Source organism: Microtus pennsylvanicus, chromosome 7 (assembly GCF_037038515.1).
Source record: "Microtus pennsylvanicus isolate mMicPen1 chromosome 7, mMicPen1.hap1, whole genome shotgun sequence".
NCBI classification, from domain to species: Eukaryota; Metazoa; Chordata; class Mammalia; order Rodentia; family Cricetidae; genus Microtus; species Microtus pennsylvanicus.
The window spans coordinates 106,597,047-106,622,863 of NC_134585.1; the positions used below are offsets into that span (position 1 = coordinate 106,597,047).

At 57.6% G+C, this 25,817-nt stretch overlaps 1 protein-coding gene across 1 annotated transcript; it reads left to right on the forward strand.

Annotated features, from left to right (window-relative positions):
• Positions 1–680: 680 nt before the first annotated feature.
• On the forward strand, positions 681–25,457 carry Celsr2 (cadherin EGF LAG seven-pass G-type receptor 2). The gene is made up of 34 exons (XM_075981602.1): positions 681–4,126; positions 9,145–9,792; positions 11,835–12,057; positions 12,416–12,531; positions 12,703–12,791; positions 13,392–13,549; positions 13,903–14,066; positions 14,179–14,304; positions 14,646–14,812; positions 15,096–15,383; positions 15,490–15,664; positions 15,876–16,017; positions 16,169–16,289; positions 16,642–16,825; positions 16,974–17,075; positions 17,739–17,833; positions 18,037–18,246; positions 18,690–18,873; positions 18,999–19,127; positions 19,228–19,408; positions 19,525–19,692; positions 19,789–19,915; positions 20,023–20,223; positions 20,540–20,714; positions 20,940–21,052; positions 21,187–21,266; positions 21,353–21,479; positions 21,569–21,691; positions 22,089–22,216; positions 22,406–22,494; positions 22,599–22,781; positions 22,923–23,090; positions 23,202–23,436; positions 23,784–25,457. Exons 1-34 carry the CDS (start codon positions 814–816, stop codon positions 23,809–23,811), a joined length of 8,760 nt encoding a protein of 2,919 aa, XP_075837717.1. The 5' UTR covers positions 681–813; the 3' UTR covers positions 23,812–25,457.
• Positions 25,458–25,817: the final 360 nt, after the last annotated feature.

The following is a 25,817-nucleotide window of genomic DNA, read 5'->3' on the forward strand; positions in this document are numbered from 1 at the left end:
AGCGCACTACTAGCTCTAGAGTGCGACGCGATTGTCATTCCCTGTGTGGCTTCTGATTGCTCATTCCTCTTTAAGCTGTGGTAGGGATCCAGGACTGGCCGAAAGCATGTCTGATGAACTGGGAAGAAAAATGCTACCAGCGGCGGGAATCTTCGAGCATCTATCTGTGCAGAAGAGGGCGCTGGGTGGGACCCACCTCCTTCGGCGCGTTGGGCGTCGCCGCTTTAAGACGGCGGCGGCGCGAGCAGGTCTATGGTAATGAGCTGCCGCCACCGCCGCTCTGCAGAGCTTGCCCGCCGCCGGGGAGGCGAGGGAACGCGGGTCTGGGCCCGGGTCCGCGGCGACCGGCAGTAGCCGCGGCGAGGACGCGGGGAGCGAGAGGGTGGCGCAGGGCGGTCTTTGGCAGCCAGGCCCGGGCCGGAGCGTGCGACTCCGCAGGCGCAGGTGGGCGATCTCGCGCGGGCAGAGGGGACACCCTAGGTCTCGGGAACCGGGGACCCGGCAGAGCCAGGGGTCCTCGCGGCCCGCGGGAGCAGGTGGAGAGCGCCCCAGAACGCAGGTGGAGGCGCAGCGTGAGCCCGCAGTGGTCGCGGTGACTCGGGAGCTGGGCGGGCTTCGAGAGTAGGGTAGCCCGGCGCATCGTGGGGCACAGCGCGCGGCGCTGCCGAGCCATCTAGGTGCAGGCCCTGCGGGACGCACAGGTGGACCCCGGGGACCGGCGCCCTGGCCCGGGCATGAGGCGCGGCGGGGCCGGCAGGAGCCGGAGGAAGAGCCGCCGCGGCTGTTGACCCGGCTGGCCGGGAACGGGGAGAGATGCGGAGCCGGGCTGCCAGCGCCCCCCTCCCAACGCCGCTGCTGCCGCTGCTACTGCTGCTGTTGCTGCTGCTACCGCCGTCGCCACTACTGGGAGATCAAGTGGGGCCCTGTCGTTCTCTGGGGTCCGGGGGACGCGGCTCCTCGGGGGCCTGCTCCCCCGTGGGCTGGCTCTGCCCAGCCTCCGCTTCGAACCTCTGGCTTTACACCAGCCGCTGCAGAGATTCGGGTATTGAGCTTACCGGCCACCTGGTGCCCCACCACGATGGCCTGAGGGTCTGGTGTCCAGAATCAGGGGCCCATATCCCTCTTCCGCCATCCCCTGAAGGCTGCCCCTGGAGCTGTCGTCTCCTGGGTATTGGAGGACACCTTTCTCCACAAGGCAAGCTGACCCTGCCTCAAGAGCACCCTTGCTTAAAGGCCCCACAGCTCAGATGCCAGTCTTGCAAGCTGGCACAGGCCCCAGGGCTCAGGGCTGCGGAAGGATCACCAGAGGAATCTATTGGTGGGCGCAGGAAAAGGAATGTGAATACAGCCCCCCAGTTCCAGCCTCCCAGCTACCAGGCCACAGTGCCCGAGAACCAGCCAGCTGGCACCTCTGTTGCGTCCTTAAGAGCCATTGATCCAGATGAGGGTGAGGCAGGCCGACTTGAGTACACCATGGATGCCCTCTTCGATAGCCGCTCCAATCATTTCTTCTCCTTAGACCCAATCACGGGTACTGTCACCACAGCTGAGGAGCTGGATCGTGAGACCAAGAGCACCCACGTCTTCAGGGTCACTGCCCAGGATCATGGGATGCCCCGACGGAGTGCCTTGGCCACACTTACCATCTTAGTTACTGACACCAATGATCATGACCCTGTTTTTGAGCAACAAGAATACAAGGAGAGTCTCAGGGAGAACCTGGAGGTTGGCTACGAGGTGCTTACCGTCAGGGCCACCGATGGGGATGCCCCTCCTAACGCCAACATTCTGTACCGCCTGCTCGAGGGGGCTGGAGGCAGCCCCTCGGAAGTCTTTGAGATCGATCCCCGCTCTGGGGTGATCCGAACCCGTGGCCCTGTGGATCGGGAAGAGGTGGAATCCTACAAATTGACGGTGGAAGCAAGTGACCAGGGTCGGGACCCGGGCCCGCGGAGTTCCACGGCGGCTGTTTTCCTGTCTGTGGAAGACGACAACGACAACGCACCCCAGTTTAGCGAGAAGCGTTACGTGGTTCAGGTGCGGGAGGACGTGACCCCGGGAGCCCCGGTTCTCCGAGTAACAGCCTCGGATAGAGACAAGGGCAGCAATGCCCTGGTGCACTATAGCATCATGAGTGGCAACGCTCGGGGACAGTTCTACCTGGATGCCCAGACGGGGGCTCTGGATGTGGTCAGCCCCCTTGACTATGAGACAACCAAAGAATACACACTACGGATACGGGCTCAGGATGGTGGCCGGCCTCCGCTTTCCAACGTCTCTGGTCTAGTAACAGTACAAGTCCTGGACATCAATGATAATGCCCCCATCTTTGTCAGCACCCCGTTCCAGGCCACCGTCCTTGAGAGTGTCCCTTTAGGCTACCTAGTTCTGCACGTCCAGGCAATTGATGCTGATGCTGGTGACAATGCCCGCCTAGAGTATAGCCTGGCTGGAGTTGGGCACGACTTCCCCTTCACCATTAACAACGGTACAGGCTGGATTTCGGTGGCTGCGGAGTTGGACCGGGAAGAGGTTGATTTCTACAGCTTTGGCGTGGAAGCCCGAGACCACGGCATCCCAGCGCTCACCGCCTCAGCCAGCGTCAGCGTCACCATCCTGGATGTCAACGACAACAACCCAACCTTTACCCAACCAGAGTACACGGTCCGGCTCAACGAGGATGCGGCCGTGGGCACCAGTGTGGTGACGGTGTCAGCCGTGGACCGTGACGCCCACAGTGTCATCACTTACCAGATCACCAGTGGCAACACCCGAAACCGCTTCTCCATCACCAGCCAAAGCGGAGGGGGGCTGGTTTCCCTTGCCCTACCACTGGACTACAAACTTGAGCGGCAGTACGTGCTGGCAGTGACCGCCTCTGATGGTACGAGGCAGGACACAGCTCAGATCGTGGTGAATGTCACCGATGCCAACACCCACCGTCCCGTCTTCCAGAGCTCCCACTATACAGTAAATGTTAACGAGGACCGACCAGCAGGCACCACAGTGGTACTGATCAGTGCTACGGACGAGGACACGGGGGAGAATGCCCGAATCACCTACTTTATGGAGGACAGCATTCCCCAGTTCCGAATTGATGCAGACACCGGGGCCGTCACCACCCAGGCCGAGCTGGACTATGAGGACCAGGTGTCTTATACCCTGGCCATCACTGCTCGGGACAACGGCATCCCTCAGAAGTCTGACACCACCTACCTGGAGATCCTGGTGAATGATGTAAATGATAATGCCCCCCAGTTCCTGCGGGATTCCTACCAGGGCAGTGTCTATGAGGACGTGCCCCCCTTTACCAGTGTCCTGCAGATCTCGGCCACTGACCGTGACTCCGGTCTCAACGGCAGGGTTTTCTACACCTTCCAGGGAGGGGATGATGGAGACGGGGACTTTATTGTTGAGTCGACGTCGGGCATTGTGCGGACGCTGCGGAGGCTGGATCGCGAGAACGTGGCCCAGTACGTTTTACGAGCATATGCAGTGGACAAGGGGATGCCACCAGCCCGCACACCCATGGAAGTGACGGTCACTGTGTTGGATGTGAATGACAATCCCCCTGTCTTTGAGCAGGATGAGTTTGATGTGTTTGTGGAAGAGAACAGTCCCATTGGGCTGGCTGTGGCCCGGGTCACCGCCACTGACCCAGACGAAGGGACCAATGCACAGATCATGTACCAGATCGTGGAGGGCAACATCCCTGAGGTCTTCCAGCTGGACATCTTCTCGGGGGAGCTGACTGCCCTGGTGGATTTGGACTATGAGGACCGGCCTGAATATATCCTGGTCATCCAAGCTACATCCGCTCCCTTGGTAAGCAGGGCTACTGTCCATGTCCGCCTCCTTGACCGCAATGACAACCCACCAGTGCTGGGCAACTTTGAGATTCTTTTCAACAACTACGTCACAAACCGCTCAAGCAGCTTCCCTGGGGGTGCCATAGGCCGCGTGCCTGCCCATGACCCTGATATCTCAGACAGCCTGACGTACAGCTTCGAGCGAGGAAATGAACTCAGCCTGGTCCTACTCAATGCAACCACAGGAGAGCTGAGACTGAGCCGGGCACTGGACAACAACCGGCCCCTGGAAGCCATCATGAGCGTGCTGGTGTCAGGTAAGGAAGATGCCTGGTGGTGTTGGGGTGGGACTAGTCCTGGGGAGAGGCCTGGGCAGTCACTGGAGGTGGAGTATCATCCAAGGAGGAGCTGGTGACCCCACTCTACCAGGTGGGGTAGCCCAGAACTGAGAGATCAGAAACCAGCCTGGGAAGAAACCCCAGGAATCTTGGCGGCTGGCACAGGCCCCGCCTGCTGCCCCAGGCTGGGCTGGGCTGCTTTGGTTGGCTGCCCCCTGCCTACCAGACTGTGACGTGGTGGGGGAAGTGTAGTGAGACTGCCCTGACTGTGGATGCCAAGAATTGTGAAAAAAGGGCGCGTGGAAGACTAACCAAGCTGGGGGAGGGGGGGAGCCCTTGGCTGGGAGAGGGGAGGCGACTTGGCCCCTCAGCACCCCCGCCACCCTCATTAGGATGGCCCTGTGATCTCACACAGCCTTTGGCAGGTCAGGGGGCTCCAGGGACACAGGGTTCCACCAAGGGGTCAGGACCCTGCTCTCTTCTGTCCCGCCTCTCGGCAGAGCTGCAGAATCGGCTGACATGGACTTTGTCTAGAGCGTTCTTTCCCCTCCAGGCAGAAAGAGCCTGGCTCGGCTGCCCCTTCAGAGCTCCAGGCAGGAAGTAGAGCTCATTGTCTTCCAAACAGACCTCACTGTCCTGAGTTCTTGGTTGGGGGAGGGGTCGCAATGAAGTCAGGGCAGATGGACCTTCTGGGCCCCTCAATTCCCCGTGGGTTGTTCTTGGGGCTGCTAGGCCTTCCTTGCTGTCATGATGGCCTAGGCTCAGGAAAACAGACCCAGGGATCATAGTGCACCAGGACTCCTGAGTGTTGAGGGCAGAGACTCCAGGGTCCTGATTTGGTGGGGGGGAAGAACAGAATTCTAGGGGCGTGGGAGCCTGGCCGGAACCCAGACTGGGCATTCCTGTTGCTTAGCCAAGCGCTTAGCCTGCAGACACCTCAGACAGCAGGGGTTGGGAAAGAAAGCAGGCCTGGGTGACAGTATTCTATCCTCTCTGTCAGTTCTGGGGTGAGAAGCAAGGTGGGCATGAGGCAGACTCAGTAGCCAAGCACCTTCCTGAGTCTGGGAGTTGGGACTTGGGAAGGAGGTGAAGGAGGAAGAGATTTTCCCACAGGTGAACCCAGGCATCCCACTCCAGGAAGCTTTCACACATCAGGGAAGGGAAGATGGCCCCAGCCCCCTTCCTGCTCACACTTCTTTTGGGGACAGATACTTTTCGGTCCCACCTCTCAGGGGCTGCAAGGACCAGGGAGAATGAGCTCTCGAAGGCTGTGGATTTGGCTTTGAGCCTCCTGAAGCCTCAGTTCCCCTCCAGGAGGAGGAAGGCTCGTATGGACCACCCTCATCTGTGCCTGGCCCTAGAGGCAGAAGAAGGGGCCTGTGCCTCCTGCCCTCCATCCAGAGCCTTCTGTAAAGAATCTGGCTAGACTTCTAGGGCCAGTGTGGAGGCCAGCCCCTAGCCTTTGTTACCCTAGTAAGGCACACAGCCTCAATCCACAGCCCTCTGGGCTAGAGGGAAAGGCTGGAGCAGCACCTAGTACCACTGTGGCCGCTGTGGCTGGCCTTTTTACCCTTACCTCCCTCCCCCCTCAGCCCTGACCCTTGGAGGCAGTCACCAAGGCAACCCCAAAGTTCAGGAGGCTGGGTGAGGGGAACTGACGCCCACTGCCCCTTTGTCTTCCTTCTCTGGTTCTTTGTCTCCTCCTTCCTCCCACCCTGCCCATGGGGACCCTCCTGCACTGCCTGTCTGTCACCTTCTCCCCGCTCCTGTTTCTCTTTCCTTCTCCCCCTTTTCCTCCACTGCTGGCTCTCTTCCTGGGCCTTTGTTTTCCCCTGTTGGTCTCTGTGTTTAGATTTATCTTCCCTTCTTCCCTATGGCTGTAGCTGCCCTAGCCTGGGCTCCATGGCTCCCTGCAACTCAAATGGTCCAGGTGGCTGCCTTCTTCAGCCGCACAGGAGATTCTGCCCAAGGCTTGCTCACCTCCCAGACGGCAGAGCCTCTGCCAGGAGAGGGAAGTCTGGGAGTCTGCTTCTGGCATCCTCCTGGGTACAGCTGGCTGAAGCCGAGATCCAGGTGGTATTTCCTGGGTCAGAGCCTACCCCAGCTCTTCTGTCTAAAACAACTCAAGCAGTGCACTGGTTGCTGCTATCCCCAACCTGCAACTGAGGGAAGACTCAGGGCAGGACAGGGAAGAGGGACAAAGAGGAGGGAGAAAGAGCAATGGGTTGGTTGCTGGGGTGGGGACAATAGCAGAGGGGCAGGGGGCCACAGATGGTGGACCAGATGGGAAGTAACAGAAGCAGGCTGAGAGAGGGGCACAGACAGGCGGGAGCGTTGGTTCCCAGGGCCAGGGGATGGCAAAGCTTCTCTTGCTCTGTGTAGAGTCCTGTGTTGCTTTCTGTCCGGAGGGAACTTCCCATTAGCAAACACCGGGCTGTGACATCAGCTCCTGCTCAGATCTGGGCCCAAGTGCAGGCTTCTGAGTGGAGGAGGCAAAGGAATCCTATCATCATGGGGACCTATGGGCAGGCCAGAGGGCTTTGAGGACTGTGGGTTGTTGTCTTGGTACCCTGGGCAAAGCGGGAGGGCAGAGGTGAGCAGCAGTCAAGGCAGCAAGCTGGTTAGTGAGAGCAAACAGATCACAGCAATGAGGCTGGAGAGCAGGGAGGTAGGGGGCCCAGAGCACGGCTGAGATGGGTGTCTGTCTTCAGTAAACACCTGGGCTCAACTAAGTGCCCAAGGACAGCCACCCGAAGTAAGTGTGACATATACAAAACAGAGTTCCATAGGTCTTTCCTACTTCAGCCTCAGCAACACTGGCTCCAGCTCTTTCCAACCTGGGTGCAAATTTTGCATCTGATTGGAGTGTCTGTTGCCATGTTTTCTTTCTTTCTTCCTTTCTTTCCTTCCTTCCTTCCTTCCTTCCTTCCTTCCTTCCTTCCTTTTTCTTTCTTTTTTTTTTTTCAAGACAGGATTTCTCTGTGTAGCCCTGGCTATCCTGGAACTCGCTCTGTAGATCTTGCTGGCCTCGAACTTAGAGATCTGCCTGCCCCTGCCTCGGAGAGCTGGGATTAGGCGTGTGCCACCTCTACCGGCTTGCTGCTGTGTTTTCAAGAGCCCAAGGGGCTCTCATCAGCATCTTAGTCTTTATGAACACTCACTGTGTGGAAGGCACTGTATTACATGGGACTTGTGCCTGTAGCCTTTCCAACCCATTTCCCTTTCTCTGCAGCCCAGCTTCATTTTTAATCTAAACAAAGTCCATTCCCGAGTGTGTGCACATTCAGGTGTGTATGGCACTTCTGAGCATAGGGTGTGTGGGCGGAGTGAGATATCCGTGTATGTGTTAGTGAGTGAGTGTGCTGCCTGGAGGTATGGCAGGCAGACCTTTGGGTACAAGTTGGTGAGCCAGGTCGGTGATGAGTAACTAGGAGGCCCTAGTGCCAGAGGAGAGACCAACCCAGTGGTGGAAGTGGACTCAGGGTGGAAGTTGCCCAGGCTCTTCTACTCAGATTCCCCACCCCCACTTACTTTCTCCAGCTTGGAGCCGTGGGTGGTGCTACCACTGGCTAAGGTGGCTCAGCTGGATTTCCTGGGGTGGGGTCCCCCAGACTACCCAGAGTTGGGCGGGAAGAAGGTTTTGTGTGAAGGGAGTTGCCATGGGGATAGCAGGCTTGCATGGAAGCAGTCAGTCATGGAGTCGAGTGCAAGGGGGACCTGATGGCCCACTGACCCAATTCATCTTCCGCTCCCAGCCTGCGACAGGATGATGAGAGGCAGGGTTATTATAGAGGGATTGAGACATGCAGAGAAAGGGGAGGGGGTCTCTCGTGGTACCCTGGACCCTCTAGGAAAGTGAGCAAGGGCCAAAACACAGTTTGGGGGCAGAACCCAGGGACTGGTCCCAGGGGACAGGGCTTATACTGAGCAGGGTGAAAGGCATAAACACTGGAAGGCAGTTCATGCATCATGCTAAAGAGTGTCGAGAAAACAGGTAAAGAAAAGAACAGGTTAAAAGATCTCATTTCCTTACGCACACATGGGGTGACCCCTTAAGGAGTGACTGGCTCACAAGCAGCACGTCTCACTGGCCACTTTTATGCCATCTGGAAAAAAGGTTTCTTGGGTACCTTATAGGGTATGAGCTAGATTTTAACCTGTTTGCACCCTCTATTCCTGGGTTCCCTCCTCCTGGTGATCCCTCCTGCTGGTGCTCCCTCCGCCTGGTGATCCCTCCTTCTGATGCTCCCTCTTTTCAGTGCTCCTTCTTCCTGGTGCTCCCTCATCTCAGTGCTCCCTCCTCCTGATGCTCCCTCCTCCTGATGCTCCCTCTTCTCAGTGCTGCTTCCTCCTGGTGCTCCCTCATCTCAGTGCTCCCTCCTCCTGATGCTCCCTCCTCCTGATGCTCCCTCTTCTCAGTGCTGCTTCCTCCTGGTGCTCCCTCTTCTCAGTGCTGCTTCCTCCTGGTGCTCCCTCTTCTCAGTGCTCCTTCCTCCTGGTGCTCCCTCATCTCAGTGCTCCCTCCTCCTGATGCTCCCTCCTCCTGATGCTCCCTCTTCTCAGTGCTGCTTCCTCCTGGTGCTCCCTCTTCTCAGTGCTCCTTCCTCCTGATGCTCCCTCTTCTCAGTGCTGCTTCCTCCTGGTGCTCCCTCTTCTCAGTGCTCCTTCTTCCTGGTGCTTCCTCATCTCAGTGCTGCTTCCTCCTGGTGCTCCCTCTTCTCAGTGCTGCTTCCTTCTGATGCGCCCTCTTCCTAGTGCTCCTTCTCAGTGCTCCTTCCTGCTGGTGCTCCCTCCTCTCAGTGCTCCTTCCTCCTGGTGCTCCCTTTTTCTGATACTCTCTCCTTGCTCCCTTTTCTTCACTCCTCCTCCTATGTAATCACACAAACTTTCTTCCTCCTCTGCTCAAAGCCAGGGTTTGTGGCTTGGCACTTCTGTTGCTTGGCCCATCTGCTCTGCCTACCACAAGCCTAACGTTGATCCACGTTGCTTCTCTTCAGATGGTGTCCATAGTGTGACAGCCCAGTGCTCACTACGCGTCACCATCATCACAGACGAGATGCTCACACACAGCATCACGCTACGCTTGGAAGACATGTCCCCAGAGCGATTTCTGTCACCACTGCTGGGACTCTTCATCCAGGCTGTGGCAGCCACATTGGCCACACCTCCAGATCATGTAGTGGTCTTCAATGTACAAAGAGATACTGATGCCCCAGGCGGCCATATCCTCAACGTGAGCCTGTCGGTGGGCCAGCCCCCAGGACCCGGGGGTGGGCCGCCATTTCTGCCTTCAGAGGACCTGCAGGAGCGCCTGTATCTCAACCGCAGCCTGCTCACCGCCATCTCTGCGCAACGTGTGCTGCCCTTCGACGACAACATCTGCCTGCGCGAGCCCTGCGAGAATTACATGCGCTGCGTGTCCGTGCTGCGCTTCGACTCCTCGGCACCGTTCATCGCCTCCTCGTCAGTGCTCTTCCGGCCCATCCACCCTGTCGGGGGTCTGCGCTGCCGCTGCCCGCCTGGCTTCACAGGAGACTACTGTGAGACCGAAGTGGACCTCTGTTACTCAAGGCCTTGTGGACCCCACGGGCACTGCCGCAGCCGAGAGGGCGGTTACACCTGCCTCTGTCGCGACGGCTACACGGGTGAGCCTAGCGCAGGGACCATGAGGGCAGCTAACCACGGGGGCAGCCCTGCAGGGCTGACGCTCTGGTCCAAGCCCAAAAGCAGGCTAATGATGGGGCTGCCCGGTTCTTTCCAACTCCAGCCACACCAGACATTCTTAGATCCTGCTTGCTGTTTGACAACTGCCTGCTTAGGAAGTCAGAATGAGCAGCCTTCTGTTCGCTGTGCAAGCCCACACACCCACACGCGCACTGGCACATGCACGCCTGCACACATACCCACTGAGACTGTAATTGAGGTCAGTCCTGCACCTGGGTTTGTGTTCCAGCTCTGCCACTAACAGCTGTGTGGAAAGGAGAGTTACTGAGCTTCTCTTCCCACAGTCTTTAAGACGGAGAGAACTCATTTATTTAGGTCAAGAGTTGCCTGTGAGGAGGACTCATGTAAACAATTTGACACGCAGAGAAAGCTGGCTTGTGGAAAGTGTTGGCTTTTGTTTAAATGCCGAGGTGAGGCGACTTGATCCAGTTAGAGGTGTTGCTGGCCTAGGACCAGGACTTGGTTCTGCTGAGTGAATCCCTTCATTAACTTTCCCCACCCAAGAGCTGGAGGAAGGCACTGAGGAGCTGGGGTTTGGAGGTATGGGAGTTCCAGGACACTGGCCTGTGGAGCCCTGAGCAGAGTGCCTCCCTGTCGGCCTGTGGCCGCAGGTCTCTTCACACCCTGCCCCTCCTCTGTTGCTCCTCGACTACAGACTCACTTGCTCCTTTTCCCTCCCAGACTCCCAGGCCTCCTCAGGTCCTCCAGCATCGGGCTCACAGCTTCTGCCAGTAGCGTAGGCAGGCTCCCTGCCTCCTGCCGTATCCTCCTGCCCAGAACTTGCCAGACTTGACTCTTCTGTGCTGCTGCTGGGGGTGGGGGGAGAGGGGAGGGTGAGTTTGGGAGAAGGAAGGGGAGTCTTTGTCCAGGAGGATGGGGAAGGGGGCTCCGAGTAGGCGAACAACAGTTTCCATGGAAACAAGAGCCAGTCACTAGGCACAGGAACGGAGAACCTATCTCTGGCATCAGAATGGGGAGGGAGAGAAGGGAGTAGGTTTTCCCATCTGATGTCTGAATTTTTGCTCCCTGATTCCTCATCTGCGTTCAGGCTCAGGCCCCACTCTCTCAGTGTTGTTCAAGTGCGTAGGGAACCTTAGTTTAGACCCCAAAGTTCTGTTCATGGAGAAGCCCCAGCTACTTCACACCATTGATCCCAACCCATAACCCAAACAGAAGTGGAAATGCAGCCACATTTCCAGGGAGGAAAGCTGATCTCCACGCCTGACAGGAAACAAAAGCACCAATGGGGAAGGGGGAAGGCTGGGGCAGGCACAGCCCTCAGACCATTTTCTAGGTCCTTCCTTTCTTGGCATTTGTCTCTGCAGAGGCCAGGGCCTTGGTACCAGGGTCCCTGACAGGGCTGGGGAAAGGCTAAAGAGCTCCGAGTGGCTTGTAGCAGAACATACGCGGAACCGCAGTGAGAAGGGTGTGGTGGGCCACTGAGAGCACCTAAGGGGCTGGTGTGTGATGGACTTCAGAGAAGAAAGCTACTCAAGGGGAACTGAGGATGCTTGGGAGAGTCTGGGGTGGTCGCAGGAAATAGTCCCAGGGATGTATTAGATTTCCGTCGCTGGAGATATCCAAGAGAGACAATTTAAAACAAGGAAGGTAAATTTTTGTCTCGCGGTCTTGGCAGTTTCAGTTCTAGCGGCTGGTTCCTTTGCTATAAGGGAATCAGAGGGGTAGAACATCATGGTGGCGGGAATGTGTGGTAGCACAAAGCTGCTCACCCAGGTGAGAAGGGGCGTGGGACAAGACGTAGCCTTTGAGGGCACACCTCCAGTGACCTACTCCATCCGGCTTGCTTCTCCTGATGTTTCTAATCCCTCCTGAAATAGCACCACCAGCCAGGACCAAGCCTTTCCCATATGAGCTTTTGGGAGGCGGTTCATATTCAGACCATAGCAGGGGGACCTCCCGTTGCCTCGTCAAGGGTCTTACCCTGCTTGTCCTTTCTCCCCAGGTGAGCACTGTGAAGTGAGTGCCCGCTCAGGCCGATGCTCTCCAGGTGTCTGCAAAAATGGTGGTACCTGCGTCAACCTGTTGGTAGGAGGTTTCAAATGTGACTGCCCATCTGGGGACTTTGAGAAGCCCTTCTGCCAGGTGACCACACGCAGCTTCCCCGCCCGCTCCTTCATCACCTTCCGTGGCCTGCGCCAGCGCTTCCACTTCACCCTGGCCCTCTCGTGAGTGACTAGGCCCCGGGGCAGGCGGCAGGGCCCTGTGAGAGTGCGGGGTGCCTCCTGGTAGGTGGGGTAGCAGGTCGGGCAGTGAAAGTACTGAGAGCTGTTGTTGACAGAGCCCTTGGAGTGACCTGTAGGCTTTGCCAGCCGGCTGTCCTCACTCTCAGGATCTGCCTGGCAGTCTTCCCCAGCCCTTGAGGGTGGGAAGCCAAGATGCCAGGGTGCTTGTTTGGGCTCATCATCTGCATTCTGACTCCGTAGCCTTAGCCAAAGCGTCAGATTTGGTGTTGCTTGGGTGAATGGGGCGCTCGCATACAGGTGGGTGCCCCATTCCATGCCCCCATGAGAACCCCCTAAACAGGTTTGCTACCAAGGAGAGGAATGGCCTGCTGCTGTACAACGGGCGCTTCAATGAGAAACATGACTTCGTGGCTCTCGAGGTGATCCAGGAGCAGGTCCAGCTCACCTTCTCTGCAGGTGAGCCCAGCGCCTCCTGGCCTTGCCCACCTCCCGACCCCTCCCTCACCTCAAGCCAAATACTTTCCCTCCCAGCCAGACCTGGACCTGGCCCCCATCCCTAGATGTGCCTGCATCTCTATCACTCCCAAATCTCTTCCTGTGACCCAGCTTACCTGGTTCTTTCTCCAGGGGAATCAACCACGACTGTGTCCCCATTCGTTCCTGGAGGGGTCAGTGATGGCCAGTGGCACACAGTACAGCTGAAATACTACAATAAGGTGGGTGTGGTGAGGGGCACACAGTACAGCTGAAATACTACAATAAGGTGGGTGTGGTGAGGGGCACACAGTACAGCTGAAATACTACAATAAAGTGTGTGTGGTGAGGGGCACACAGTACAGCTGAAATACTACAATAAGGTGGGTGTGGGTGAGGGGCAGAGGAGCTAGAGTGGGGGCCCTGTTCTTGGCTTATATATAGTTTGCCTAGACCTGGGCATCTTTTGGCTTTTTTGTTTGTTTGTTTGTTTGTATGTTTGTTTTTTGTTTTTTTTTTCTGAGACGGGGTTTCTCTGTGTAGCCTTGGCTATCCTGGAACTCGCACTGTAGACCAGGCTGGTCTCACAGAGATCCATTTGCCTCTGCCTCCCGAGGGCTAGGATTAAAGGCATACGCCATCATGGCCTAGCTGGCCTGGGTGATTCTGTGACTGGTCACAGCTCTCGTGTCTGAGAAGAGGGAGGAGAGGTGCCACTTGTCAGGGCATTTCTGTCCCACTGGGTAGTCCTTGATTGTGGGTGTAGGTGTGTGGGGAGGTATAACTCTGTGCTTGTGTCTATGCTGGGCTCTTTGTCTAAGGCCTTCCTTCTCTGTCCACAGCCACTGCTGGGCCAGACAGGGCTCCCGCAAGGCCCGTCTGAGCAGAAGGTGGCTGTGGTGACTGTGGACGGCTGTGACACGGGGGTGGCTCTGCGCTTTGGCGCTATGCTGGGCAACTACTCCTGTGCGGCCCAGGGCACTCAAGGAGGCAGCAAGAAGTAAGCGGGGAGGGCGGAGGGCGGACCCGTAGCTAGGGAGAGAGAGGGTGGTGCTGGTCAAGGGGGTAGGAGTGGGAACCAATCAGATTGTCCCCCCTCACCCTGGTCAGCATTGGGGAGTTAGACTCAGGCCTTGGTGGGCTGTGAGTGGAGAGAGTGTGAGCTGAGAGCACACTTCTGTCTACACTGGGTGTCTACATAAGCACCCCGACTTCCAGGGCAATGTCCTACACGGCCTCTTGGCCTCGGCCAAGTTCTCCCTTTCTTGGGCCTAGTGGCGAGTTACAGGGCATAGGCAGGTTGGGGTGGGGAAGAACCATAAACTTAAACTAATGTCTCTTCCCATTGTCTAGGTCTCTGGACCTGACGGGGCCCTTGCTGCTCGGTGGGGTGCCAGACCTGCCTGAGAACTTCCCTGTCCGGATGCGGCACTTTGTGGGCTGTATGAGGGACCTTCAGGTGGATAGTCGGCACGTAGACATGGCCGACTTCATTGCCAACAACGGCACTGTGCCTGGTACGGAGGCCTGGGGGTAAGGGCAAGGCTGGGAGCCAGGCGCTGAGAGGAGCGGCTGTGCGTGGCATGGGAGCAGCCCTGGGGTCCCTGAGTGCCTCCCTTCCCATTCCAGGCTGCCCCACCAAGAAGAACGTGTGTGACAGCAACACTTGCCACAACGGGGGCACCTGTGTGAACCAGTGGGATGCATTTAGCTGCGAGTGTCCGCTAGGCTTCGGGGGCAAGAGCTGTGGCCAGGGTAGGAGTGGCAGCCACCGGAGGCTGGGGCCCCGGGTGCTCTTGGTGTCTGGGATCGCCGGCAGGGCTGGGGCAGGCTCTGGGCAGGGCTCGGGGAGCTGGGCTGTGGGTGGAAAAGCATGTCTGGGCAGAGCTAGGAGAAGGTGGGCAGGAGACAAAGGGCCTAGTCAGAGGCAGGCCCTGGGCACAATGTAGGGCGGGCCCAGGACAGGTAAATGCTCTGGAGGGCGGGGCAGTGAGGGGATTGAGTATAAGGAGAGCCCAGGCCCCTTCTCTCAAGGAGCCACCACCGTTCCTACGTCACTGCTCTGCCCTTCAGTCACTTTTCATCTGCCTTCCCAGAAATGGCCAATCCCCAGCGTTTCCTGGGCAGCAGCCTTGTGGCCTGGCATGGCCTCTCTCTGCCCATCTCTCAACCCTGGCACCTCAGCCTCATGTTCCGCACACGCCAGGCAGATGGCGTCCTGCTGCAGGCCGTCACCAGGGGGCGCAGCACCATCACCCTGCAGGTGATGCAGGGCACGTGGGAGTGTGGCAAGCCCTGGCCTGGCACGGGCTGCAGGATCCTTCAGGGGGTTGGACCCAGGTGGCCGGGCAGGGCTTTGGGGGAAAGCAAGAAGTTGGCTAGGCCCATTCGGTGGGTCAGTACTGCCATCTACTGGGCATCAGGGGAATAAGCAGTCTTTGCCCACAGCCAGGCAGTGGTATATGCATTTGGTGTTAAGGAAGCAGGGCAGTGGATTGGAAGAGGCTGTTGAGATGATCAGCTGATCTTTTCCCTCTCCTGTACAGCTTCGGGAAGGCCACGTTGTGCTGAGTGTGGAGGGCACAGGGCTCCAGGCCTCGTCTCTGCACCTGGAGCAAGGCCGGGCCAACGACGGTGATTGGCATCACGCACAGCTGGCACTGGGAGCTAGTGGGGGCCCTGGCCACGCCATCCTGTCCTTTGACTATGGGCAACAGAGGGCAGAGGGTAACCTGGGCCCTCGGCTGCATGGGCTGCACTTGAGCAATATTACAGTCGGAGGAGTGCCTGGGCCAGCCAACGGTGTGGCTCGAGGCTTCCGGGGCTGTCTGCAGGTGAGTCTCCACACCCCACTCCCCCACCCCCCCGACGTCCCATCCCATCCCATCTCCACCAGGAGCCCTGCTCAGCTGAGGGCCAATGTTGCCCTTATCCCTCCAGGGCGTGCGGGTAAGCGAGACACCGGAGGGTGTTAGCAGTCTGGATCCCAGCCGCGGGGAGAGCATCAATGTGGAGCCAGGCTGTAGCTGGCCGGATCCCTGTGACTCAAACCCCTGCCCCGCCAACAGCTACTGCAGCAATGACTGGGACAGCTACTCTTGCAGCTGCGATCCAGGTACGCTAAGGGTCCTAGGAAACGAGGCCGGTGTCGGGGTTTACACTCTGTCTCTAAGATGCGACCTGGAGTCAGTCGCATCTCTGAGTCAGCATCATCTACACTTCAAGGGTTTAGCCATCTGGTGCAGTGTTTGGGATGTAAGGAAGCTAGGTGGAAGAGAAGCCAGTAGAGGACAGGGACTAAACCTTCCTGGTCCTTCTTGTCCCAGGTTACTATGGTGACAACTGTACTAATGTATGTGACCTGAACCCATGTGAGCATCAGTCTGTGTGTACCCGAAAACCCAGCGCACCTCTCGGCTACGTCTGCGAGTGTTTACCAAATTATCTTGGGCCCTACTGTGAGACCAGGTGGGTAGGTCAGGGCTCATGTCTGGTGTCTCTCTGAGCCTTAAGAGTTTGGCTGAACTGCAGCCAAGGTCAGAAGGACCATATGTGGTTGAACCAAGTGCGAGAGGTAGTGGCAGAGGGGGCTCATGCCCGTTTGGGTTTCTTTCCGCAGGATTGACCAACCTTGCCCCCGTGGCTGGTGGGGACACCCCACATGTGGTCCATGCAACTGCGATGTCAGCAAAGGCTTTGACCCGGATTGTAACAAGACAAGTGGCGAGTGCCACTGCAAGGTGACAGTCCCAAATAAGCCCCTAGTATGGCCACCCTGGCCTCTATCCTGCAACTCCTGGCCCTACAGGGGCCTTTTTACAGGGAGCTGAGGGTCCTGTGTCTTTGCCCTGTCTGGCATGGCAACTGGCTGTTCATCCTCATTATCTGGGTACAGGGGACCCAGGACTAATATTGAATCAGTGAGCCCTAGAATAGCTATATGGGCTGTCTGCAGCCTGTTCAGAATGTCTGACTTCTCAACTCCAAGACAGTACCTGCTGTTGAGAATATTGACCCTGGTCACAGTTTGAAGGATTCACTAACATCCAGGAAAGACATCTTTGATCCAATGACCCCCTCCTCCCCTCCTAGGAGAATCACTACCGGCCCCCTGGCAGCCCCACTTGCCTCTTGTGTGACTGTTACCCGACCGGTTCTTTGTCCCGAGTCTGTGATCCCGAGGACGGCCAGTGTCCATGCAAACCTGGTGTCATTGGGCGTCAGTGTGATCGCTGTGACAACCCTTTTGCCGAGGTCACCACCAACGGCTGTGAAGGTAAGGTTCTTAGGAGAGGTAGGTTCCCGCCTCCCTATATGCCACGAGCGTTCATTCCAAAAGGCTGGCAGTGGGTTGGGTATGTTGAGGGATGGTTGGGGAGCGCGGACAGAGCTACTCATAGGTGACCTTGTGTTTTTCTCTCCAGTGAATTATGACAGCTGCCCACGGGCCATAGAGGCTGGGATTTGGTGGCCCCGTACGCGCTTCGGGCTGCCTGCTGCTGCCCCTTGCCCCAAAGGCTCCTTCGGTAGGTTTTAGCGGACTGCGATGGGGTATCAAAGACTTGATCTTTCCTGTCAGTGGAGTAGAGACAGCAAGCCCCTGGCTTGTAGACGCTGGAGTCCCGCTTTCTGGTTTCCAGCTCCTGGAGAGGCCATGCCTCACCTTCCTTCACTCACCCCTCCAGCCAGGCTGACCACGAGTGCCTATGTCCTATACTGAACCGAGCTGTTGAAAACCCTTTATGTCCTGGAACCAGAGCTGGGTGCTGAACTCAGAGATAATCGCACAAGGCTCCTACTTTTGGCTAACTATCTAGTACTGGGGTTTTTGCCGTATTCAAGGGGAAATGGTCCTGAAGAATATGGGGTGCCGGGTACCCTTCCAGCCACAGAATGGGGATTGATGATCAATGAGCAGAATTCATAGGTAGGAAGTAGGAGAGCACAAGGTGGTAGCTGAGTAGAGGGGGATGGTGATATCTTGGGGTGTGCAGGGGAGGTTACAAACCTCTGTTCCCATGGCCTTTGCTCGTCCTGATTTTGAGGGTTTTGGGCTCTGGAGTTCGGCACATCTGTCCTCTTATTTCCTTATGAGCTGCTCGTCCCTGACTGGCTCAAGAGGTCCCGCAAGTGGATCCCGGGGCCTCCTGTGTCTCCCTAAGCCCCGCCCTCTTTCTTCTTTCCTCCAGGGACTGCTGTGCGCCACTGTGATGAGCACAGAGGGTGGCTCCCCCCAAACCTCTTCAACTGCACGTCAGTTACCTTCTCAGAGCTAAAGGGCTTTGTAAGTTGACCCCCCTCATCTTCTCCTCTTCTTCACACCCTCCTCCCCATCTTTGGAAACAGAGCTTCTGAATCCACTCCTGCTTCCTTGAGGCTCCTACCCTCAGGGGCCACCTCTTCCCCACCAACATGAGGCCCTTTTACTCCATAGCCCCAGTCCCCACCCTCCTGTCTGAGCCTCTGCCCTTCTGCCCCTCCGCCCAGGCTGAGCGGCTGCAGCGGAATGAGTCGGGCCTGGATTCCGGACGCTCCCAGCGGCTAGCCCTGCTGCTGCGCAACGCCACCCAGCACACTGCTGGCTACTTTGGCAGTGATGTCAAGGTGGCCTACCAGCTGGCCTCACGACTGCTGGCTCACGAGAGTGCCCAGCGGGGCTTTGGGCTGTCTGCCACGCAGGATGTACACTTCACTGAGGTGGGGCTTCAAGTAGGCATAGCAGGGCCCAGTGAGAGATCCTGCCGTCTTAGGGGACAGAAGGGGATACTCCCCCCTGGCGTGAGGCCTCCATGACAGCCTGTACGCCATGATGCAAAACAGGTGATTCAGAGTATCTGAATCAGCATCAGGGCTCGAGTGTCCTGCAAAGGCTGCTTGTACTGAGGCGTGGGCTGACCTGAAGCAGGGCCCTGCCTGTTATAGCAAGAGCTCAGTCTTCTCAGGGAACCAAAAGGGCAATGCAACAGAAAGAGGCATAGGCGGGCACACTGGGTAGCTCTGATTTAGGGGGTGGGGAAGAGTTAGATGGCAGCGGGTACAGTGATGCACTCCTGGGGAGGCAGTGGGGACTCCTGAGGAGAGGCACAGGCTCACTTGGTATGAGTCTGACCACAAGCACATGCCACTATGACCATCTCCAGAATCTGCTGAGGGTGGGCAGCGCCCTCCTGGATGCAGCCAACAAGAGGCACTGGGAACTGATCCAGCAGACCGAGGGTGGCACCGCCTGGCTGCTCCAGCACTACGAGGCCTACGCCAGTGCCCTCGCCCAGAATATGCGGCACACCTACCTAAGCCCCTTCACCATCGTCACCCCCAACATTGGTGAGATGGTGCCGGACTGGGGAGGGGTGTGTGGAGGGAGTCCCCCTTCCAGAGGGCCGCCACGCGGGGGCGGGGTGCCTGCCTGCCTCACCTGGTGTCTGACTTGCGACCATATTCCCCTTTAGTCATCTCTGTCGTGCGCCTGGACAAAGGGAACTTCGCTGGGACCAAGCTGCCCCGTTACGAGGCACTGCGTGGGGAGCGTCCCCCAGATCTTGAGACCACAGTCATTTTGCCGGAGTCTGTCTTCAGAGGTCAGCAGGGACCGTGGATGGGGCACCCACCTGGCCTGGGGTACCCACGCAGATGGCACAGAGGGCAGGGCCAGCTGAGTGTAGCAGCACTTTCTTCCAGAGATGCCCCCCATGGTGAGGCCAGCGGGCCCCGGCGAAGCCCAGGAGACGGAGGAGCTGGCACGGCGGCAGCGGCGGCACCCAGAACTGAGTCAGGGAGAGGCAGTGGCCAGCGTCATCATCTACCACACCCTGGCTGGGCTCCTGCCCCACAACTATGACCCGGATAAGCGTAGCCTGAGGTCAGTGGCCAGGACAGAGCCTTGGAGGTTGGGTGAAGCAGGTGAACATGGAGGCTTCTCCTAAAGATAACAGTGTCCTGTGGCTGCCTGGTGACTGTGCCCCTTTCTGCCATCAGGGTTCCCAAGCGCCCAGTCATCAACACACCTGTGGTCAGCATCAGCGTCCACGATGACGAGGAGCTCCTGCCGCGTGCCCTGGACAAGCCAGTCACAGTGCAGTTCCGCCTGCTGGAGACCGAGGAGCGGACCAAGCCCATCTGTGTCTTCTGGAACCACTCCATCCTGTGAGCCTGTTACCACCCTTACCCCATGGTTTTGGACCAAGAGTCCAGGCTTCTGGCTGCCCACCCTTCTGCCTCCCTAACCCTGCCTTCTCGTAGGGTCAGCGGTACCGGTGGCTGGTCTGCCCGAGGCTGTGAAGTCGTCTTCCGCAATGAGAGCCATGTCAGCTGCCAGTGCAACCACATGACGAGCTTTGCTGTGCTCATGGATGTGTCTCGACGGGAGGTGGGGCTCCGGGGGTAGCCCAGAGCTGTGGGCGGGAACCGAGCTGGGGGCTGGGTGCCTGGGCCTTGCTCTTCCTTGATGCCCCCCTCTCTGCACTCTTCCCTCAGAATGGTGAGATCTTGCCACTGAAGACTCTGACCTACGTGGCCCTTGGAGTCACCTTAGCTGCCCTGACGATCACCTTCCTCTTCCTCACTCTCCTCCGTACCCTACGCTCCAACCAACACGGCATCCGACGCAACCTCACCGCAGCCCTGGGCCTGGCCCAGCTGGTCTTTCTCCTAGGGATCAACCAGGCTGACCTCCCTGTAAGATACTTCTTGTCCCAGAGACCTTCCCCACTTCCTGTCCCAGTCAAGGCTCCCTGGTGACCCCTCTCTAGCCTTCTTCCATCCCTGCTCCCACCACAGTGAATTGCTAAAAAGCCGGGTCCAGGACCTACCCACAGTTTGTTCTTCGCTAGCTCTCTCTCGATGCTCCAGTGTCCCAGGCATTCTGGCGTATAGCCTGGGCTTCCCCTGAGGCAGCACACACCAGGCCTCCCCACTGCCCCCCCCCCCCCGCGCCCTGAGCGCACTCCTCGTACTGGCCGTCTCGGCTCCTGACCAGTGTCCTGGCCCTCAGTTTGCCTGCACAGTCATTGCCATCTTGCTGCACTTCCTGTACCTCTGCACCTTCTCCTGGGCTCTGCTGGAGGCCTTACACCTGTACCGGGCACTCACGGAGGTGCGAGATGTCAACGCCAGCCCCATGCGTTTCTACTACATGCTGGGCTGGGGCGTTCCTGCTTTCATCACAGGTACCCTGCCTCCATATCGCTAGGCCCTGGGTCCACGTCATGTACCCCAAACCCGTAGCTCAGGTCCCAAGACACTCGGTCAGCCTGGCATTGGGAGTCAGGGGTTGGGTTTCATGCTGAAGAGGGCTCTGGCCCTTCTATGTGCTCCACACCCGGCTCTGGGAACCTCTGGTTGCAGTTTTGTCTCCTCCACCCTGAGCTCCTTGCTTTGCCTCTGCACTCCAGGTCTAGCTGTGGGCTTGGATCCTGAAGGCTATGGGAATCCTGACTTCTGCTGGCTCTCCATCTATGATACACTCATCTGGAGTTTTGCTGGACCGGTGGCCTTTGCTGTTTCGGTAAGTGCTGAGTTGGGGTGAGCAGGTTGAGGGTGTCCTCTGGATCCCCTGGAGGAAGAGCTGAGGCTTCTGGGCAGAGCAGAAACCTTGGGTTTATGCTCTCTGGTCCTCTCATGTTCCTCTCCACTGCCCAGATGAGTGTCTTCCTGTACATCCTGGCAGCCCGAGCCTCCTGTGCGGCCCAACGGCAGGGGTTCGAGAAGAAAGGCCCTGTGTGAGTATCGGCAGGTGGCTGGGCACAGGGTGGGCACTGGCACGGAGGGCCTCATGGCCGATCTCACGGATTGCCCTGCCTTCCAGCTCCGGCCTGCGTCCCTCCTTTGCTGTCCTCCTGTTACTGAGTGCCACGTGGTTGCTGGCACTGCTTTCTGTCAACAGCGACACGCTCCTCTTCCACTACCTCTTTGCTGCCTGCAATTGTGTCCAGGTACCTGGCCCCACCCTGCTGAGTGGAAGGGAACATGCCCGGGGGTTGGTTGCCTGGGTATGTCAACCATTGCTCTCTCTGCCTGCCAGGGCCCCTTCATCTTCCTTTCCTACGTGGTGCTCAGCAAGGAGGTCCGGAAAGCACTGAAGTTTGCCTGCAGCCGCAAGCCCACTCCTGACCCTGCTCTGACCACTAAGTCCACACTGACCTCGGTGAGGGAGCCTGGGTCTGGGAATAAGAGTTGTCTCGATGGAGGGGGAAGCAGGCCCATAGAACCTGTCTTTCTCTGTACTTTTTACCTGGGCACCCTTAGCTCCACAACCCTTCCTCTAAGGAGGAAGGGGTAACGTGGCGTGTGTGGCCTTGGGAGGAGATGCTGTCCCAGGCAAAGTCAGGGCACTGGGTGTGTTCAGTGTTGCATAGCTGTGGTATAGCCGTGACCATTGCTCGGCCCTAAGGTGAAGGCAGCATACAAGGTGCTTTCCACTTTAGGACCTTGGCACACGGGAGGGAGAACCTGGGGCAAGTTCCTGGCACCCTTTACTTTCTAGCTTGGGGCCCATCCCTCCAACTCCCTGTCTCACTGGCCTGGTCTTGTCTCCTGCCTAGTCCTATAACTGCCCCAGCCCCTATGCTGACGGAAGGCTGTACCAGCCTTACGGAGATTCAGCCGGCTCACTGCACAGTGCCAGCCGCTCAGGCAAGAGCCAGCCCAGCTACATCCCCTTCTTGCTGAGGTGAGCCCTGGAAATGGGAGTGCTGAGGAGGAGGGAAAGACATGCATGCTAAAACCAAGGCTAGCCAGTTGCTAAGGAACTGTCTCCGACTGTGGCCAACACAGGTCACAGCTTAGATTAGAAGCAGTAAGAGATCTGGGAATCCTACTAGCGAGATTGACCCCTAAAATGTGGTCTTGTCTTTTTTAGGGAGGAGTCCACGCTAAACCCTGGCCAGGGTCCCCCTGGCTTAGGGGACCCAGGTGGCTTATTCCTAGAAGGTCAAGACCAGCAACACGGTGAGGACAGGAAGCCATGGCTGCCTAACAGGGCAGGGGCCTAGCTTTTGCTGAGGGTGGGCTGGGCAGGTGGGACAGTTGTGATCCCTCCCCTGACCTCCCAGATCCCGACACGGACTCTGACAGTGACCTGTCCCTGGAAGATGACCAGAGTGGTTCCTATGCATCTACCCACTCATCTGACAGCGAGGAAGAGGAGGAGGAGGCCGCCTTCCCTGGCGAGCAGGGCTGGGACAGCCTGCTGGGGCCTGGAGCTGAGAGACTGCCCCTGCACAGTACCCCCAAGGGTGGGCCAGCACCAGGGCTGCAGCCTTTGGGGGGCAATGGAAGCCCAAGAGGCTAGGGCTCATTGAAAAACAGAACTGGGGTGGTGGCTGTCCTGGCTGCCTACCCTTCTCTGGGACTCATCGACTTCCTTTCTTTGACAGAGGTGGGTCCAGGGTCTGGGAAAGTCCCTTGGCCAGGAGACTTTGGGACCACGAAGGAGAGCAGTGGTAGTGGGCTCCTTGAAGAGCGGCCACGGGAGAACGGAGATGCCCTATCTCGGGAAGGGTCTCTGGGGCCCCTTCCAGGCCCTTCTACCCAACCTCACAAAGGTGAGTGAGTCTCCCTGCGGCAGCTTCACTCCCATATCCACTGGCTGGGGTTCTGTCGGATGCCCCAGCACCTCCCATCCACAGTTCATGGTACCCACCTCCTCACCCCAGGCATCCTCAAGAAGAAGTGTCTTCCCACCATTAGTGAAAAGAGCAGCCTCCTAAGGCTGCCCCTGGAGCAGGGCACAGGGTCTTCTCGGGGCTCTTCAGCCAGTGATGTCAGTCGGAATGGACCTCCTCCCCGCCCACCACCACGCCAGAGTCTGCAGGAACAGCTAAATGGGGTCATGCCCATCGCCATGAGCATCAAGGCAGGCACGGTAGATGAGGACTCATCGGGCTCCGAGTGAGTCGGGTTGGGCGGGAGGTTCAGGGTGTCACCTGTAGAGGGCCTGGCTGGGGCACAGCTGCCTCTGAGCTTCATCAGGCTACTCTGTCAGGCAGTTGGAAGACAGATGGGCTAAGTGGAGTCTAGCTCCCTTGCGTGCCCAGACACCATGGTGCTCTGTTGGGGGGTATCCCAGACCCCCTGGGCTTTAAGTGCTGCAGCCTAGTCCAGGGCAGCATGAGAGGGTGGGAGCCGGGGCTGCTTTTCTGTTTCTTTCTCTGGTGGAAGCTGCTCACTGTCCCCTCTGCTGCTCCAGCTAACCCTCTGTCTGCCTTCTCTGCCACTCTCCTTTCCTGCCTCTCCAGATTTCTCTTCTTTAACTTCCTGCATTAACCCTGGGCCGGTGTTCCTTCGTCCCCCCGAAGCTCTCTCCCTTCCCCCTGCTGCGCTCATGCCCTGCTCCTGTCTTCTGCTTTATCCTGCCCCTGCTCCCCACTGCCCGCTGAAGCAGCGATGAAACGTCCATCTGAGGAGCCTGGGCCTTGCATCTAAGGCCATCTAGTGCCAAGTCCCTCCCCCACCTCCCCTCTCACTGCACTTTGGACCCCTGGGGCCAACATCTTCAAGACAAAGTTTTTCAGAAAAAAAAAAAAAAAAAGAGGAAAAAAAGAATTTAAAAAAAAGGATCTCCACTCTTCATGACTTCAGGGATTAATTTTTTTTATACGCTGGAAATGGACTCCCCTTCCCTTCCCAAAGAGGATAGGACCTCCCCGGATGTGTCCCAGCCTCTCTTCAGTTTCCCATCTGCTGTGCCTCTGGGAGGAGAGGGACTCTTGGGGGGCCTGCCCCTCGTTTGCCATCACCGAAAGGAATGGACAAAGCCACGTGCACCAGGGGCATGAGCCCCTGCAAGGCTGCACCGGACAGGCCTCAGCTGGTGAGGGGTCAGGACAAAAAAGGCCCTTTCTGCCGGCCAATTCCACCTCTCCCAGAAACTGAAAAGCCCTGTCTGGCCAGGGGCAGAAGGACTCGTCGCCCCTGGACCCCCCAAATGCTGCATGAACCATTTTAAGGGGAAGGGAATGACTGCCCCAGCCCCTCTCCTTCTCCTGGACTCTGGCCATGTGCTGCAGCCCAGGCGTTTGCTCAGTTTGCTGACCCCAAAGTGCTTCATTTCCCCTGCCCGACCTTCCGGGGAGGGCCAGTCATGGTTAAGTTGGGCTTCTTTGCTGTGTGTGGCTCCAGGAGGAAGAGTAAGCACAGCGCTGGCTTGGTGGCCCCCGAGGAGCCGCACCTCAAGCACAGGTCGCAAGTCTGGGTTCTGGTGCCCACTCATCCCTCCCTCCCCAATCAGATGAATGCCATTTTGTCTGACCTGCTGTGGCCTCTGAGACATGTTCTATTTTTAACCCCTTCCTGGAATTGGCTCTCTTCTTCAAAGAACCAGGCCCTCTTCCTTCTTGTCCCCCTACTTGACCCCAGCTCCCTGTGAAGAGAGAGTTAATATATATTTTTATTTATTTGCTTGTTGTGTTGGGATGGCTTTGTCCCAGGGGGTCTGATGTGGCCATCGCAGGCTGGGTGAGTGTCTAGCAGACCTGGATTTGGGGCCAACCATCCTCCTCTTGCTCTGTTGCTCCCCTCCGTTTGACAACTCCGGTCATTTGAGTCTCCCTTCTCTCTAAGCATGTGTCCCGGACATGTCATGGACTCCCTTCTAAAGCAGGTGGCTAGAACAAAGGCTCGGGGCAGGAAAGATGTCCCTGCTCCTCCCTTGGAAGGCTGGCCTCTGGCTTTCCTGCCATGGATTCTCACCTGCCCCCTGGCCTCTCCCCTCAGCAATTCCTGTAAAGGGTTAAAAATTTAACTGGATTTTTTTTTTTAAACTACTGATGACTTGAGTTAAAAAACAATACAAAGATGCTGGATGCTCACTTGATACTAACCACCGGACTGTACAGCTTGATGGTTGCTGTGAATATGGTAGCGTTTTGGTTTTCTCCCCCCCATACTACTGAATAAACTAGTTCTGTGCAGGTGCCGCGTCATCGTTGCTGGCTTTTGTATTGCAACCTGGGTGGAGGCCTGGTTTTGGGGAAACAGGATCGGTAAAGCCTTGAAGCTCCCACGAGGAGGACGGGGAGACCAAGGCCGTATCAGCAAAGAGCCCCAAGTCTGGCTGTTTGAAGGATGATAAGGTGGGTGGGTAGAAAGATATCTTTTTTCCCCAGCACACAGAACTGGCATGGCCCAAGATGCTCCACATATCAGACTGAGCCTCAGACAGAAACAAATTCTCTGGGGCAGAATTGAGTAGCTTAGGGAGAGATGAGTGACAGGTGGGAATTTGTGGGCCATTTTTTTTTTTATCTGTTCTATGGGAGAATGAAGCATAT